Source organism: Microplitis demolitor, chromosome 2 (genome assembly GCF_026212275.2).
Source record: "Microplitis demolitor isolate Queensland-Clemson2020A chromosome 2, iyMicDemo2.1a, whole genome shotgun sequence".
NCBI classification, from domain to species: Eukaryota; Metazoa; Arthropoda; class Insecta; order Hymenoptera; family Braconidae; genus Microplitis; species Microplitis demolitor.
The window spans coordinates 5,145,486-5,164,744 of NC_068546.1; the positions used below are offsets into that span (position 1 = coordinate 5,145,486).

Genomic DNA, 19,259 nt, shown 5'->3' on the forward strand with positions numbered 1-19,259 from the left:
TGAATTTCAAGTTTTCAACTGTGTTTTCAAAAAAAGGTGTATCCTTCGATTTTCTTGAAAATTTTCTATCTTAAACTTCTATCCATTCTGCAACTTCTAAGCCCGGTCCAGTAATGGGCCTTCCATAATTACTATTTTTTTTTTTCGATTTTTGAAAATTGAAATAAATTTTTTTTCGCTATAAATAATTATCAGTACCGATTATTGACACTATATACTTGTATTTCTTGCATATTATGAATTGATTTCAATAGATTTTTGTTCTGTGTAGGGATTTAGAAGCATTAAGTGAAAGTTGATGCTATTCATAAGCAGTTATAGTAAACGTTTTTATTTATTTCGAAGCAAATGAAACATTAGATTTGCTATACAATAAGCTTAAGACCATTACAGGAGCTCAAAAATTCCATATAATTATTCGAAAAAGCGACGAAACTGTATAACAAACTTTTTTAATTATTTCCGTGTTCTTTTGAAAATTTTATGTTAACGATTTTTATTTTATTTTATTTCATTTATGTTTCATGCTTTGCGCTTTTAATTTCAGGAACTATGTCAGCTGCCATTAAATTAATTGAAGCGATTGGCGCCGAAGTTGTTGAGTGCATTGTATTAATGGAATTAAATTCACTTAATGGCCGATCAAAAATATCAGTACCTGTATTTTCATTAATCCAGTACAATTAATAAAAATATTTAATCTCGTGATAAATTTTATAAATTTACATTCCAATGTAAATGTTTTTATAACCAATTGTCTTTTTCTACAATTTATATCTCAATTTTAAATAAATTAAAAATTAATATCTCATTACTTTTTTTTTATAAAAATTTCAAATAAATCAGTCAACAAAATCATTACTTAAAAAAATAATTTACATGATTAACTGTTTGATTAAAAACAAAAAAACATATTTAATTTATTTACCGTTAGATTAAATAAAATATTATATAATGTCTCTATCTTTTACACTTAATAGTTTTTAAAAATTCTCCAACTTCTTCTTCAAGTGCCTCCACATCATTTCGTAGTTTATTGTAAGAGTTAACTCTTGATCGTGAATTAAATTCATCACTCGCAGAATTAATTTCTGTGAGATTTATACTTTCGCTCAGTGGCAATTGTCGATAGAGTTTTTGACGTTCACTAGCAACTGAGGCTTCAGATACTCGAAGCTGCTCATTATAACATCGTTGTAATTCTAAACAAATAATAAAATTTATTTTTATCAAAAATCTTTAAAAATAATGATGATAAATTATCAATACCTCGAAGTCTCTGGTTTTGAACTTCTTTGATAAAATTGTCCTTTTCATCTTCTAATCTTTTTTTCTCAATATTCTCCAACACTTCTTGTCGTTTTTTACGTAAAGTTATTTCTTCTTCTCTTAAATTAATCAACTCAGTCATTTTTTCTTTATTTTCAATAATAAATTTAGGATATTCTTCGAATAAAAATAATGGATATGGTCCATCTGGTGGTAATGCACAGAATGTTTCTCTAAAAAAAAAACAAAAAAAAAAAATTATTTCAGTATATTAAATTGCAAGTACTAAAATTAAAAAATAAATAATTAGGGGAGCGTGTGATCGCCTCGATTATAAAAATTTAAAAAAATTCATCGAATAATAAATTTTGAATTTAATTTTATTCTTTAACTCTTATTATGGTATCACAGAAAAAACAGAATATTAAAAATTAAAAAATAACAGTAAAATGTGGAGTCTGTTATCAATAATTAGTACTATTATATGTTTAATGCAAAGTAGTTTACTAATTTTTGTAGATTCCTAAAAATTACTATCAATTATTTCAAAAAGTAAGTAAATATTATTACTTTTAGGTATAATACGTGACATATGAGTGAGAGTTTATTAATTTATGGCATAATCTATTAAAAAGTAATGATTGGTCAAACTAAAAATTGGTATCTTAGATACTGATTTTTTCGGCCGAAAATTTCAAAAGTTACTAACTCTTATTTTATAAATTCGATATCACTGATCAATTATTACCTTAAAATATCATTTATTCATCATTATAAATTAATTTACAATATACATAAATCGAATAAGTGGTAAATAATAAAATGAGAACTTAGTATACTAGATACTGATTATTCGCTCATAAAAATACCGAAAATTTTTAAGTCTTATTTTATAAATTCTATCCCATTGACTAATAATTAATATAAAATTATATTTATTCATTATTATAAATTAATTTATTATATACATATATCGAATAAGTGGTAAATAATAAAATGAAAAATTCGTATACTAGATCTTTATATATTAATAAGTACGTTTACTAATTTTTCGGTTCCTCATTTTTTAAATTTTTCTATGTTTATTAAAATAGTAATAACTGCAGATTTAACCAATTTATCAATTCTTTTTCATATTAATTTTAATATACGAAATTACAAATTTTGCTTTTCTATGTGTATCAAATTTTAATATAAATAATAGCCATTTTGTAATATATATATATATAATGATCCTGGTTTGATATTAGTATCGAGAATACTAATTTTAAGTCGAAAATAAACTACAAACTATTTAAATTTTGAGCATCATTTTTTTCCGTGTAAATGCCTCAATACCGGTACAAGACCCAATACCGGAACGACTTGATGATCATTATATTATATTTTAACTCATACGCGCTAAAATTAAATAAAATTTTCTTTATTTAAAACTTTAATATTTTAGTTACAAAATAAGATATAAAATAGATTTTAGAAAATATTTAAAATATGAAAAAAAAAAAAAAAAATGTTAATTAGAGCAATAGTCTCGGATTAATGACTTTTTTATGTCTCTTAATGGTTTTGCTAAGAAATCAGTCAATGGTCTTAAGCTTATAGAAAATGCATAGAATTACTTTTCAATAATTTTTTTTTTTTTTCGTATATGCATCTTGAATGACATAAAATTCAAGAAAACATATTAAAAATATGAAAAAAATAGTATTATTATATTAATTTTACTGTTCGTCTATTGGTGCACAAAAATGAACCCGTGCCCAGTACCGGAATAGCCAATCATATTAATGTTATCGATAGACATTAACGGTGAGTTTTATTGACTGACTAAATCAAGTACAATATTAATTATTACTGGAGCCCTAATATTTAATGCAGTATTTATAATTGTTATAAAAAATAGATTAAATATAGATAAACTCTAATTTAAATCATAAAAAATAAATTTTTGTTTTTAGTTTTTTTTTTTTTAAATTATTTTTTTAATAAAACCTCAAATGATTTATTTTGTTTCTATTCTTTAGTTCAAAATATTTATTTTCATTGAATTTTCAATCATTTAAAAATTTTAAATACATTTTACATTATGGGCGTGATATAGCAGACATCAGACAAATTCAAAATTATTAATAAATCGAGTAAATAATTAATAATATAAAATTTTAAAAAATGTAAATTCAAAAAATTTTGAAATTAATAGTGCTTTTTTTGTAAATATTATTTTTGTAATTATATATCTTATTTATTTACAATTTCAAATTTGTCTGATGTTTGCAACATTCAAACCCGTTTTATTAAGTTAATATTATTTAATAATTGTTAATATTTTCACTATGAACAAATGCAATTTGATTATTTTTTAATAGGCAAATGTCTATTCTGCATGATGTAATAATAACATTTTTGTTTCTTATTCTACGTTTATAAAAAGATATATAAAAATTTTAAATTTATGAAAATTACTTATTAGCCATAAAATTAAATTACTTTATAAAATAATGAATGATATTAAACTAAAAACTATTGATAAATAAAAAAAATGAGTATTTCTTTTTTTTTAATTTTTTATTTTACAAAAAACAGGATTAAGCCTATGGTGTAATTATAATTAATTTTAAATATAATAATAATAATAAAATAGTTTTATTTGCACAACTTTTAAGTCTTATACAAATTTTTACATATATCATATTTTCATTTAGTAATTAATTTTAAATATATTATGATTTAATTTTTATTTATATTGTAATTGATTATTTAATAATTAAAATTTTATTATTTATTTATTAATTATTTACAAGAATTATACTAAGCTTATTAACTAAAAAAGTGAACTTTTAATACACAATTATGATTAATTTATACAATCAAAATTTACCACATTTACATTAGATACTTAACATTCTATTTATAAAATTAATCAAATCTCAAGTAATATTTTATAAAATTAAATTATCGGATGATAAACGATTATTTACAAATAATTACAATCATTATTACGTTGTCTTATTAGAACTATGACAACTTACGTTTTTTAACAGGAACAAAAATACTGCCCGTATCATCATCATGTTTACGTTTATAGCTGTAGTTTCCGATAGCTCCAATTCTTACTTCCACATCTGCTGTAGTTACAGGCATAAGTTGACTACTCGTACTTCCCACAGAATTATCTTGTATTTCTTCAGCTTCAGGTGAAGATACCGACGACCCATCTGAATTAGCAGATTTTTTCTTCGTCAGTCTGTCAAGATACTCGTGATAGCTGATCTTTCGTCTACTTGACTTCCTAATTTCAGCTTTAGCCGAAACATTCTCCTGATCCGATGAACTGGAGCATCTCTCTTTTCGATTCATTAAAATCAATTGGCCAGTTGGATTTTTAAATAAACGCATCACCCGGTTTTTTATTCTAGGTGAAATTTTATTTAATATTTCCTTGAACTCCCTGTCCATCTTAATCAGCAGATCAAACGTCACTTTCCGATCCAGCAACCAAAACCAAGGATTTCCATCCAAGACTTCTGGAATTTTCCATTGCGAGGATCGAATAGTTAAATATATGCAAAACGCCGCCACGACTGCCGGTTTGTATTTGACGCACATTGACGTCATCTGCAAGGTGTTGGTCGCCACCTGCAGAAAAATCTTACATAGTTCTTTACACGCGTTGATTTCTTGGCAGAATTTCATAATATACTTATGTGGATGATTCACTCCCATCCTGAATCCTAATGTGGCTAAAAGGATGCGTTCATTTAATATTATAGTCTTGACATGATCCTGGTACTCGGCAGCAGTGGTGTCCAGTTGATAGTTCATGTCTTTTTTCAAGCAGCGATAAAAAGCATTGATAACGTCTTTCAATTTTTGTGGCTCTTCTTGAACCTTTGCCGCCACGAAAATTGCCGTCATTGCCATTTCATAACGATGAAATTTCGACAATGAATGTTGAGTGTAAAAACGGTGCATGTACACTGTAGCTGTATGCGTACAGACTTCCGACAATTTTAGCCGCTTGCCCAAATCATTAATCAAGTAAGCAGCTTGTTGTTTGTGGTCCAGTTCTTTTTCAGTACTTACACCATCTTTGAAACTCGGAGAATTCTTCAACTCTTCTTTGCTAAAATACCACTTTTGAGCCATATTAACTTCACTGTACACTTTATTATTTCACACTGAAATAGCTTATTCACTTCTAAAATCGCACAATTTTATTTTTCCGTAAACTTTTTATTTATTCTCAAGCGAACTGTAGGACATTGAGTTCGAGAATAAAATGATAAAATATTGACGAGACACTGAAATTTAAGGGATTTTATAACAAAGCCATTTAAGATTTTGTCCCAATGAAATTGTAGCAACAATGTGTATGGGGGTAATTAGAAAGTAATAGTTGAGGGCTGAAGAAATGTACCTGAGGTAGAAAAGGTTATTATACTAATGACTATAAATATTATAATCATAAGTGTTTGAATATTCAGGTATTAAAGTAATTAACATTTCTATGAACAAGCTAAAGACCTGATGGCAAATAATTAAGTTCGTAATTAAATATTTATGTCGGGCTCTCAAATAATGAATTGAAAATTTTCTCATATAGGGACATATTTGGAGTTTATCAAAATGTGACAGCTATGCGCGCGATGAATGATTTACTTATTGATCATGTTAAATCATTGAAAAATGTTGATGTAATCGTAGGATTGGATTCACGTGGTTTTCTTTTAGGACCAATATTAAGTACTGAGCTCGGAAAACCTTTTGTTCCTATCAGAAAGAAAGGAAAATTACCAGGAAATATTAAACGCGAGAGTTATACTTTAGAGTATGGTGAGGTAAATTTAATTTTTATTATTAAGTTATAGTATTATATTTAAATATAGGTATATGTTTATAAGTGGGGTCAACATGTATTTTAAAGAGCAAAAAACCAAAAGTAGACCAATGGCTTTGATTCCAATTTCAACCGGAAGCATTTGTCGGCGGATTGAAGTTACATTTGCTTAATTAGATGTTTATTAAGCGTTGGTATTGTATAAGTGTATGTCTATGGTATGAAAATGCTCATATTTTGGATTTTTCTTTGAAATTTTTCAGTTCCGTGCTGCACTGCACTATTTGACATATTTTTCTATTCATTCTATATATTGACTCTCAAGTCAACCACCAAAACACCTTAAAAATATTGAAATAATACAAATATGCTGATTTTCACTATTACAAGAGTTCAAAAATTATTTGTAACTCTTAGATAGACCTTCCTATCGCCACCGTCCATCTTACGGCTGTAATAAATTACATTATTATTATGAGAAAAAAATTAATTTTTGAAAATCAACATGATTTTGTGTTATTCTTACCAATTTTGTACACATTAGTTACAAGGTTCGGATAGATATCTAGTGTTAGAGACATAAACTCATACAGAAAATTTAATCTGCAAGCACTTGGAACTTTGAAAATTGTCATGGCCCCCACTTCCACACAAATACCTAAATATATACAATTAGTAATAATATTTAAAAAAAAAACTTTTTTGATAAACGAAAATGAAAAAGTCAAAAGTCTCAAGCTTATAAATTGCACCATTATATTTATCAGTATTGTAAAGTATTTAAAATATATATTTCTAATATAGTGTTTTGAATACTTTTGTAAGATATTTTATATGTGATTGTTGGTTACAAAAAAATGATATTTTTCAGGCTACAGTTGAAATCCAAACAGACAGTATAAGTAAAGGAAAAAAAGTATTAATTGTTGATGATCTACTAGCGACTGGAGGTAAAAAAATTGATTTCATTTATGATTTATTGAAATTACGTATATAAACATATCTATTTTTGTTAAATTTTCAGTCATTGGTTTGAAGAAAGCAGCTAAAAAAACATTAAAATTAACTTGACAAAATTTCAATAGAAATAAATTAATTATTACATTTGTCTTCATGATAAAATTTTTATAAAATTTTGCCATAATTTATTATTAATTCATTAATTTTTATCTGGAAATTCAAAAATGAATCTCGTTTCAGATACGATAATGGCATACCCTAGTAGAAAATACCATTGAAAAGGTATAAGGGCATTTAAAAAATTTTGTTATCACTACACTGTGGAAAATCGGGAGAGAATACGGATTTTATTTCAATCCGAAGTTTTCAAAAAACAAAATCGTATTTAAAAGCGTAAAAGCGACAGCTCATTTCTGTTAAATGTATCTGAAAGCTAATGAAATTAGCTTTAATTTTCGTTATTTAACTTTCCATTCCGACAATTTTTTTGAACAAATTAATGACAGATTTTTTAAAAAAATTGAAAAAAAAAATTTTACGGCTTTAACTCTCAATATCTTATAAATAATACGTTGCAGGTTAATTCCATTAATTACATCTTGTAGCTAATAAAATGAGCTTCAAATTACACTTTTATGACTTTGTCTAAAAATGAACCGTTTATTCATTATGACGTTCAAACGCAACTATATGATTAATTATAAATATTGAGCCTTGTCGTCGCGATAGCGTAAACGATTTTGAACGGATTTAAACGAAACTTGACACACATATTTTTTGGTTCAATAGTTTGGTCAAATTTGAAAATAAGCTAAATCGGTTGATTAGTTTGGAAGTTGTAGACATTTTTAATTTTTCAAATTTGACATACAAAATTATTTATTATTAATTTATCCATAAATTACTTAAAAACAAAAATTTATGTGGATCATCATTGAAAGTATTTTAAAGCTCATCTAATTAGCTTCAATTTTTGTTTCTTCACATGCCGTTTTGACAAATTCTTTACATAAATTTTTAACCTTGAAGTTCATATGGAAAACGTCTAAAAAATTTAATTTTTTGACTAATTTTTATTTGATAGCTTGAAAATAAATATATAAATAATAAGAAATCTACTACCATTTCGGCTGCCAAATGACCTTTTTTTTTATTATTTACAGTCGACAACCCGTCATAAGCCTGGTCTAAATGACGGGGGGTAAATTTTTCTGGAAATTTCAGTCTTTCTACCACCGTACGTTTAGTTTTGTTCACGACTATTCGTTATAAGCCTGTTTTATTTTATATGATTTTAAACGTCATATTTACATTTTGTTACATACGCGACTATCCTGATTTTTCTGGTGCTTATAGCGCTAAAATAAATACTTATATTTTCATAAAAATAATAATTTTATTGATAAACATAATGCTCAATAAAACTTTTCAATTGTAACAGAAGCTTTAAATTTAATTTATGATTATAATTATGAACAGTAAATTATATTTTGCATAATAATGATTAAATTATTCTCCGCGAAACATAGATAGTAAATTTCCATCATTAATTTGTCTATTTTTTCCTATTGTTAGTTTATAATTTAGACAATTTTAACGGAGGCTTATAACTGGTTCTCTGGTACAAAACTCCTCAGAGTGGTTTAATGGGGGAAGCTGTTTGGACTCAGTACCTCCCGATTGAGAGGAAGAAGCTTATGAAGAGCAGGTATATAACGGGTAGTCTACTGTATAACTTTGAAAATTTTAAACAGCTGCTATTTTCAAACAAATTTCGTTAATTTTTTAATTTATTCAAGACATTGTTTGTAAATATATATGGAGCATTCCACGCCAAATCGGACGGTTTCAAAAATTTATTTTTCCGAGTTTCTTAATTTTTTGGTATTTTTTAGTACTCCTCAAAAGAGGCTGGTAAATTTTATGATTTTTTTGATGAATGGTTCAAAAAATATCGAATTTTAGAAAAAACCGCTCTTTTTATGGTTTTTTGATGATAACTTTCGTAATAATGGTCGAAATTCAATGTTTTTTTTTCAAAATTTTCGTTTTTAGATGGCCTTTACAAAAAAAAAAAAAAAAAAAAAAAAAAATATAAAACAAATATACGAAATGTTTTTAATCGAGATTTTTGAATTTCAAGTTTTCAACTGTGTTTTCAAAAAAAGGTGTATCCTTCGATTTTCTTGAAAATTTTCTATCTTAAACTTCTATCCATTCTGCAACTTCTAAGCCCGGTCCAGTAATGGGCCTTCCATAATTACTATTTTTTTTTTTCGATTTTTGAAAATTGAAATAAATTTTTTTTCGCTATAAATAATTATCAGTACCGATTATTGACACTATATACTTGTATTTCTTGCATATTATGAATTGATTTCAATAGATTTTTGTTCTGTGTAGGGATTTAGAAGCATTAAGTGAAAGTTGATGCTATTCATAAGCAGTTATAGTAAACGTTTTTATTTATTTCGAAGCAAATGAAACATTAGATTTGCTATACAATAAGCTTAAGACCATTACAGGAGCTCAAAAATTCCATATAATTATTCGAAAAAGCGACGAAACTGTATAACAAACTTTTTTAATTATTTCCGTGTTCTTTTGAAAATTTTATGTTAACGATTTTTATTTTATTTTATTTCATTTATGTTTCATGCTTTGCGCTTTTAATTTCAGGAACTATGTCAGCTGCCATTAAATTAATTGAAGCGATTGGCGCCGAAGTTGTTGAGTGCATTGTATTAATGGAATTAAATTCACTTAATGGCCGATCAAAAATATCAGTACCTGTATTTTCATTAATCCAGTACAATTAATAAAAATATTTAATCTCGTGATAAATTTTATAAATTTACATTCCAATGTAAATGTTTTTATAACCAATTGTCTTTTTCTACAATTTATATCTCAATTTTAAATAAATTAAAAATTAATATCTCATTACTTTTTTTTTATAAAAATTTCAAATAAATCAGTCAACAAAATCATTACTTAAAAAAATAATTTACATGATTAACTGTTTGATTAAAAACAAAAAAACATATTTAATTTATTTACCGTTAGATTAAATAAAATATTATATAATGTCTCTATCTTTTACACTTAATAGTTTTTAAAAATTCTCCAACTTCTTCTTCAAGTGCCTCCACATCATTTCGTAGTTTATTGTAAGAGTTAACTCTTGATCGTGAATTAAATTCATCACTCGCAGAATTAATTTCTGTGAGATTTATACTTTCGCTCAGTGGCAATTGTCGATAGAGTTTTTGACGTTCACTAGCAACTGAGGCTTCAGATACTCGAAGCTGCTCATTATAACATCGTTGTAATTCTAAACAAATAATAAAATTTATTTTTATCAAAAATCTTTAAAAATAATGATGATAAATTATCAATACCTCGAAGTCTCTGGTTTTGAACTTCTTTGATAAAATTGTCCTTTTCATCTTCTAATCTTTTTTTCTCAATATTCTCCAACACTTCTTGTCGTTTTTTACGTAAAGTTATTTCTTCTTCTCTTAAATTAATCAACTCAGTCATTTTTTCTTTATTTTCAATAATAAATTTAGGATATTCTTCGAATAAAAATAATGGATATGGTCCATCTGGTGGTAATGCACAGAATGTTTCTCTAAAAAAAAAACAAAAAAAAAAATTATTTCAGTATATTAAATTGCAAGTACTAAAATTAAAAAATAAATAATTAGGGGAGCGTGTGATCGCCTCGATTATAAAAATTTAAAAAAATTCATCGAATAATAAATTTTGAATTTAATTTTATTCTTTAACTCTTATTATGGTATCACAGAAAAAACAGAATATTAAAAATTAAAAAATAACAGTAAAATGTGGAGTCTGTTATCAATAATTAGTACTATTATATGTTTAATGCAAAGTAGTTTACTAATTTTTGTAGATTCCTAAAAATTACTATCAATTATTTCAAAAAGTAAGTAAATATTATTACTTTTAGGTATAATACGTGACATATGAGTGAGAGTTTATTAATTTATGGCATAATCTATTAAAAAGTAATGATTGGTCAAACTAAAAATTGGTATCTTAGATACTGATTTTTTCGGCCGAAAATTTCAAAAGTTACTAACTCTTATTTTATAAATTCGATATCACTGATCAATTATTACCTTAAAATATCATTTATTCATCATTATAAATTAATTTACAATATACATAAATCGAATAAGTGGTAAATAATAAAATGAGAACTTAGTATACTAGATACTGATTATTCGCTCATAAAAATACCGAAAATTTTTAAGTCTTATTTTATAAATTCTATCCCATTGACTAATAATTAATATAAAATTATATTTATTCATTATTATAAATTAATTTATTATATACATATATCGAATAAGTGGTAAATAATAAAATGAAAAATTCGTATACTAGATCTTTATATATTAATAAGTACGTTTACTAATTTTTCGGTTCCTCATTTTTTAAATTTTTCTATGTTTATTAAAATAGTAATAACTGCAGATTTAACCAATTTATCAATTCTTTTTCATATTAATTTTAATATACGAAATTACAAATTTTGCTTTTCTATGTGTATCAAATTTTAATATAAATAATAGCCATTTTGTAATATATATATATATAATGATCCTGGTTTGATATTAGTATCGAGAATACTAATTTTAAGTCGAAAATAAACTACAAACTATTTAAATTTTGAGCATCATTTTTTTCCGTGTAAATGCCTCAATACCGGTACAAGACCCAATACCGGAACGATTTGATGATCATTATATTATATTTTAACTCATACGCGCTAAAATTAAATAAAATTTTCTTTATTTAAAACTTTAATATTTTAGTTACAAAATAAGATATAAAATAGATTTTAGAAAATATTTAAAATATGAAAAAAAAAAAAAAATGTTAATTAGAGCAATAGTCTCGGATTAATGACTTTTTTATGTCTCTTAATGGTTTTGCTAAGAAATCAGTCAATGGTCTTAAGCTTATAGAAAATGCATAGAATTACTTTTCAATAATTTTTTTTTTTTTTCGTATATGCATCTTGAATGACATAAAATTCAAGAAAACATATTACAAATATGAAAAAAAATAGTATTATTATATTAATTTTACTGTTCGTCTATTGGTGCACAAAAATGAACCCGTGCCCAGTACCGGAATAGCCAATCATATTAATGTTATCGATAGACATTAACGGTGAGTTTTATTGACTGACTAAATCAAGTACAATATTAATTATTACTGGAGCCCTAATATTTAATGCAGTATTTATAATTGTTATAAAAAATAGATTAAGTATAGATAAACTCTAATTTAAATCATAAAAAATAAATTTTTGTTTTTAGTTTTTTTTTTTTAAATTATTTTTTTAATAAAACCTCAAATGATTTATTTTGTTTCTATTCTTTAGTTCAAAATATTTATTTTCATTGAATTTTCAATAATTTAAAAATTTTAAATACATTTTACATTATGGGCGTGATATAGCAGACATCAGACAAATTCAAAATTATTAATAAATCGAGTAAATAATTAATAATATAAAATTTTAAAAAATGTAAATTCAAAAAATTTTGAAATTAATAGTGCTTTTTTTGTAAATATTATTTTTGTAATTATATATCTTATTTATTTACAATTTCAAATTTGTCTGATGTTTGCAACATTCAAACCCGTTTTATTAAGTTAATATTATTTAATAATTGTTAATATTTTCACTATGAACAAATGCAATTTGATTATTTTTTAATAGGCAAATGTCTATTCTGCATGATGTAATAATAACATTTTTGTTTCTTATTCTACGTTTATAAAAAGATATATAAAAATTTTAAATTTATGAAAATTACTTATTAGCCATAAAATTAAATTACTTTATAAAATAATGAATGATATTAAACTAAAAACTATTGATAAATAAAAAAAATGAGTATTTCTTTTTTTTTAATTTTTTATTTTACAAAAAACAGGATTAAGCCTATGGTGTAATTATAATTAATTTTAAATATAATAATAATAATAAAATAGTTTTATTTGCACAACTTTTAAGTCTTATACAAATTTTTACATATATCATATTTTCATTTAGTAATTAATTTTAAATATATTATGATTTAATTTTTATTTATATTGTAATTGATTATTTAATAATTAAAATTTTATTATTTATTTATTAATTATTTACAAGAATTATACTAAGCTTATTAACTAAAAAAGTGAACTTTTAATACACAATTATGATTAATTTATACAATCAAAATTTACCACATTTACATTAGATACTTAACATTATATTTATAAAATTAATCAAATCTCAAGTAATATTTTATAAAATTAAATTATCGGATGATAAACGATTATTTACAAATAATTACAATCATTATTACGTTGTCTTATTAGAACTATGACAACTTACGTTTTTTAACAGGAACAAAAATACTGCCCGTATCATCATCATGTTTACGTTTATAGCTGTAGTTTCCGATAGCTCCAATTCTTACTTCCACATCTGCTGTAGTTACAGGCATAAGTTGACTACTCGTACTTCCCACAGAATTATCTTGTATTTCTTCAGCTTCAGGTGAAGATACCGACGACCCATCTGAATTAGCAGATTTTTTCTTCGTCAGTCTGTCAAGATACTCGTGATAGCTGATCTTTCGTCTACTTGACTTCCTAATTTCAGCTTTAGCCAAAACATTCTCCTGATCCGATGAACTGGAGCATCTCTCTTTTCGATTCATTAAAATCAATTGGCCAGTTGGATTTTTAAATAAACGCATCACCCGGTTTTTTATTCTAGGTGAAATTTTATTTAATATTTCCTTGAACTCCCTGTCCATCTTAATCAGCAGATCAAACGTCACTTTCCGATCCAGCAACCAAAACCAAGGATTTCCATCCAAGACTTCTGGAATTTTCCATTGCGAGGATCGAATAGTTAAATATATGCAAAACGCCGCCACGACTGCCGGTTTGTATTTGACGCACATTGACGTCATCTGCAAGGTGTTGGTCGCCATCTGCAGAAAAATCTTGCATAGTTCTTTACAAGCGTTGATTTCTTGGCAGAATTTCATAATATACTTATGTGGATGATTCACTCCCATCCTGAATCCTAATGTGGCTAAAAGGATGCGTTCATTTAATATTATAGTCTTGACATGATCCTGGTACTCGGCAGCAGTGGTGTCCAGTTGATAGTTCATGTCTTTTTTCAAGCAGCGATAAAAAGCATTGATAACGTCTTTCAATTTTTGTGGCTCTTCTTGAACCTTTGCCGCCACGAAAATTGCCGTCATTGCCATTTCATAACGATGAAATTTCGACAATGAATGTTGAGTGTAAAAACGGTGCATGTACACTGTAGCTGTATGCGTACAGACTTCCGACAATTTTAGCCGCTTGCCCAAATCATTCATTAAGTAAGCAGCTTGTTGTTTGTGGTCCAGTTCTTTTTCAGTACTTACACCATCTTTGAAACTCGGAGAATTCTTTAACTCTTCTTTGCTAAAATACCACTTTTGAGCCATATTAACTTCACTGTACACTTTATTATTTCACACTGAAATAGCTTATTCACTTCTAAAATCGCACAATTTTATTTTTCCGTAAACTTTTTATTTATTCTCAAGCGAACTGTAGGACATTGAGTTCGAGAATAAAATGACAAAATATTGACGAGACACTGAAATTTAAGGGATTTTATAACAAAGCCATTTAAGATTTTATCCCAATGAAATTGTAGCAACAATGTGTATGGGGGTAATTAGAAAGTAATAGTTGAGGGCTGAAGAAATGTACCTGAGGTAGAAAAGGTTATTAGACTAATGACTATAAATATTATAATCATAAGTGTTTGAATATTCAGGTATTAAAGTAATTAACATTTCTATGAACAAGCTAAAGACCTGATGGCAAATAATTAAGTTCGTAATTAAATATTTATGTCGGGCTCTCAAATAATGAATTGAAAATTTTCTCATATAGGGACATATTTGGAGTTTATCAAAATGTGACAGCTATGCGTGCGATGAATGATTTACTTATTGATCATGTTAAATCATTGAAAAATGTTGATGTAATCGTAGGATTGGATTCACGTGGTTTTCTTTTAGGACCAATATTAAGTACTGAGCTCGGAAAACCTTTTGTTCCTATCAGAAAGAAAGGAAAATTACCAGGAAATATTAAACGCGAGAGTTATACTTTAGAGTATGGTGAGGTAAATTTAATTTTTATTATTAAGTTATAGTATTATATTTAAATATAGGTATATGTTTATAAGTGGGGTCAACATGTATTTTAAAGAGCAAAAAACCAAAAGTAGACCAATGGCTTTGATTCCAATTTCAACCGGAAGCATTTGTCGGCGGATTGAAGTTACATTTGCTTAATTAGATGTTTATTAAGCGTTGGTATTGTATAAGTGTATGTCTATGGTATGAAAATGCTCATATTTTGGATTTTTCTTTGAAATTTTTCAGTTCCGTGCTGCACTGCACTATTTGACATATTTTTCTATTCATTCTATATATTGACTCTCAAGTCAACCACCAAAACACCTTAAAAATATTGAAATAATACAAATATGCTGATTTTCACTATTACAAGAGTTCAAAAATTATTTGTAACTCTTAGATAGACCTTCCTATCGCCACCGTCCATCTTACGGCTGTAATAAATTACATTATTATTATTATGAGAAAAAAATTAATTTTTGAAAATCAACATGATTTTGTGTTATTCTTACCAATTTTGTACACATTAGTTACAAGGTTCGGATAGATATCTAGTGTTAGAGACATAAACTCATACAGAAAATTTAATCTGCAAGCACTTGGAACTTTGAAAATTGTCATGGCCCCCACTTCCACACAAATACCTAAATATATACAATTAGTAATAATATTTAAAAAAAAAACTTTTTTGATAAACGAAAATGAAAAAGTCAAAAGTCTCAAGCTTATAAATTGCACCATTATATTTATCAGTATTGTAAAGTATTTAAAATATATATTTCTAATATAGTGTTTTGAATACTTTTGTAAGATATTTTATATGTGATTGTTGGTTACAAAAAAATGATATTTTTCAGGCTACAGTTGAAATCCAAACAGACAGTATAAGTAAAGGAAAAAAAGTATTAATTGTTGATGATCTACTAGCGACTGGAGGTAAAAAAATTGATTTCATTTATGATTTATTGAAATTACGTATATAAACATATCTATTTTTGTTAAATTTTCAGTCATTGGTTTGAAGAAAGCAGCTAAAAAAACATTAAAATTAACTTGACAAAATTTCAATAGAAATAAATTAATTATTACATTTGTCTTCATGATAAAATTTTTATAAAATTTTGCCATAATTTATTATTAATTCATTAATTTTTATCTGTAAATTCAAAAATGAATCTCGTTTCAGATACGATAATGGCATACCCTAGTAGAAAATACCATTGAAAAGGTATAAGGGCATTTAAAAAATTTTGTTATCACTACACTGTGGAAAATCGGGAGAGAATACGGATTTTATTTCAATCCGAAGTTTTCAAAAAACAAAATCGTATTTAAAAGCGTAAAAGCGACAGCTCATTTCTGTTAAATGTATCTGAAAGCTAATGAAATTAGCTTTAATTTTCGTTATTTAACTTTCCATTCCGACAATTTTTTCGAACAAATTAATGACAGATTTTTTAAAAAAATTGAAAAAAAAAATTTTACGGCTTTAACTCTCAATATCTTATAAATAATACGTTGCAGGTTAATTCCATTAATTACATCTTGTAGCTAATAAAATGAGCTTCAAATTACACTTTTATGACTTTGTCTAAAAATGAACCGTTTATTCATTATGACGTTCAAACGCAACTATATGATTAATTATAAATATTGAGCCTTGTCGTCGCGATAGCGTAAACGATTTTGAACGGATTTAAACGAAACTTGACACACATATTTTTTGGTTCAATAGTTTGGTCAAATTTGAAAATAAGCTAAATCGGTTGATTAGTTTGGAAGTTGTAGACATTTTTAATTTTTCAAATTTGAGATACAAAATTATTTATTATTAATTTATCCATAAATTACTTAAAAACAAAAATTTATGTGGATCATCATTGAAAGTATTTTAAAGCTCATCTAATTAGCTTCAATTTTTGTTTCTTCACATGCCGTTTTGACAAATTCTTTACATAAATTTTTAACCTTGAAGTTCATATGGAAAACGTCTAAAAAATTTAATTTTTTGACTAATTTTTATTTGATAGCTTGAAAATAAATATATAAATAATAAGAAATCTACTACCATTTCGGCTGCCAAATGACCTTTTTTTTTATTATTTACAGTCGACAACCCGTCATAAGCCTGGTCTAAATGACGGGGGGTAAATTTTTCTGGAAATTTCAGTCTTTCTACCACCGTACGTTTAGTTTTGTTCACGACTATTCGTTATAAGCCTGTTTTATTTTATATGATTTTAAACGTCATATTTACATTTTGTTACATACGCGACTATCCTGATTTTTCTGGTGCTTATAGCGCTAAAATAAATACTTATATTTTCATACAAATAATAATTTTATTGATAAACATAATGCTCAATAAAACTTTTCAGTTGTAACAGAAGCTTTAAATTTAATTTATGATTATAATTATGAACAGTAAATTATATTTTGCATAATAATGATTAAATTATTCTCCGCGAAACATAGATAGTAAATTTCCATCATTAATTTGTCTATTTTTTCCTATTGTTAGTTTATAATTTAGACAATTTTAACGGAGGCTTATAACTGGTTCTCTGGTACAAAACTCCTCAGAGTGGTTTAATGGGGGAAGCTGTTTGGACTCAGTACCTCCCGATTGAGAGGAAGAAGCTTATGAAGAGCAGGTATATAACGGGTAGTCTACTGTATAACTTTGAAAATTTTAAACAGCTGCTATTTTCAAACAAATTTCGTTAATTTTTTAATTTATTCAAGACATTGTTTGTAAATATATATGGAGCATTCCACGCCAAATCGGACGGTTTCAAAAATTTATTTTTCCGAGTTTCTTAATTTTTTGGTATTTTTTAGTACTCCTCAAAAGAGGCTGGTAAATTTTATGATTTTTTTGATGAATGGTTCAAAAAATATCGAATTTTAGAAAAAACCGCTCTTTTTATGGTTTTTTGATGATAACTTTCGTAATAATGGTCGAAATTCAATGTTTTTTTTTCAAAATTTTCGTTTTTAGATGGCCTTTACAAAAAAAAAAAAAAAAAAAAAAAAAAAATATAAAACAAATATACGAAATGTTTTTAATCGAGATTTTTGAATTTCAAGTTTTCAACTGTGTTTTCAAAAAAAGGTGTATCCTTCGATTTTCTTGAAAATTTTCTATCTTAAACTTCTATCCATTCTGCAACTTCTAAGCCCGGTCCAGTAATGGGCCTTCCATAATTACTATTTTTTTTTTTCGATTTTTGAAAATTGAAATAAATTTTTTTTCGCTATAAATAATTATCAGTACCGATTATTGACACTATATACTTGTATTTCTTGCATATTATGAATTGATTTCAATAGATTTTTGTTCTGTGTAGGGATTTAGAAGCATTAAGTGAAAGTTGATGCTATTCATAAGCAGTTATAGTAAACGTTTTTATTTATTTCGAAGCAAATGAAACATTAGATTTGCTATACAATAAGCTTAAGACCATTACAGGAGCTCAAAAATTCCATATAATTATTCGAAAAAGCGACGAAACTGTATAACAAACTTTTTTAATTATTTCCGTGTTCTTTTGAAAATTTTATGTTAACGATTTTTATTTTATTTTATTTCATTTATGTTTCATGCTTTGCGCTTTTAATTTCAGGAACTATGTCAGCTGCCATTAAATTAATTGAAGCGATTGGCGCCGAAGTTGTTGAGTGCATTGTATTAATGGAATTAAATTCACTTAATGGCCGATCAAAAATATCAGTACCTGTATTTTCATTAATCCAGTACAATTAATAAAAATATTTAATCTCGTGATAAATTTTATAAATTTACATTCCAATGTAAATGTTTTTATAACCAATTGTCTTTTTCTACAATTTATATCTCAATTTTAAATAAATTAAAAATTAATATCTCATTACTTTTTTTTTATAAAAATTTCAAATAAATCAGTCAACAAAATCATTAC

General features: G+C 25.9%; 5 protein-coding genes across 6 annotated transcripts; 1 reads left to right on the top strand and 4 right to left on the bottom strand.

Annotated features, from left to right (window-relative positions):
* Nucleotides 1–699: 699 nt before the first annotated feature.
* On the bottom strand, nt 700–1,495 carry LOC128667369 (uncharacterized). Its single transcript, XM_053737069.1, has 2 exons — nt 1,270–1,495; nt 700–1,202 (listed from the first exon to the last, which is right to left on the bottom strand). The coding sequence occupies exons 1-2, from the start codon at nt 1,409–1,411 to the stop codon at nt 961–963; spliced, it is 384 nt and encodes a 127-aa protein (XP_053593044.1). The 5' UTR covers nt 1,412–1,495; the 3' UTR covers nt 700–960.
* A 2,789-nt stretch (nt 1,496–4,284) lies between these two features.
* Nucleotides 4,285–5,415, bottom strand: LOC128669055 (cyclin-T-like). The gene has a single exon (XM_053743235.1). It carries the CDS (start codon nt 5,413–5,415, stop codon nt 4,285–4,287), a length of 1,131 nt encoding a protein of 376 aa, XP_053599210.1.
* Nucleotides 5,416–5,879: 464 nt separating this feature from the next.
* On the top strand, nt 5,880–19,208 carry LOC128667296 (adenine phosphoribosyltransferase-like). 2 transcript variants are annotated; one of them, XM_053736863.1, is made up of 4 exons: nt 7,034–7,056; nt 15,068–15,302; nt 16,176–16,254; nt 18,945–19,208. In XM_053736863.1, exons 2-4 carry the CDS (start codon nt 15,102–15,104, stop codon nt 19,082–19,084), a joined length of 420 nt encoding a protein of 139 aa, XP_053592838.1. In that variant the 5' UTR covers nt 7,034–7,056; nt 15,068–15,101; the 3' UTR covers nt 19,085–19,208. The 2 variants fall into 2 exon arrangements, with proteins under 2 accessions (XP_053592839.1, XP_053592838.1); XM_053736864.1 differs by lacking the exons at nt 15,068–15,302; nt 16,176–16,254; nt 18,945–19,208 and adding exons at nt 5,880–6,107; nt 9,746–10,009 and having other exon boundaries at nt 6,978–7,056.
* LOC128667299 (uncharacterized) lies at nt 10,098–10,698 on the bottom strand. Its single transcript, XM_053736868.1, has 2 exons — nt 10,468–10,698; nt 10,098–10,400 (listed from the first exon to the last, which is right to left on the bottom strand). The coding sequence occupies exons 1-2, from the start codon at nt 10,607–10,609 to the stop codon at nt 10,159–10,161; spliced, it is 384 nt and encodes a 127-aa protein (XP_053592843.1). The 5' UTR covers nt 10,610–10,698; the 3' UTR covers nt 10,098–10,158.
* LOC128669056 (cyclin-T-like) lies at nt 13,480–14,610 on the bottom strand. The gene has a single exon (XM_053743236.1). The coding sequence runs from the start codon at nt 14,608–14,610 to the stop codon at nt 13,480–13,482; it is 1,131 nt and encodes a 376-aa protein (XP_053599211.1).
* Nucleotides 19,209–19,259: the final 51 nt, after the last annotated feature.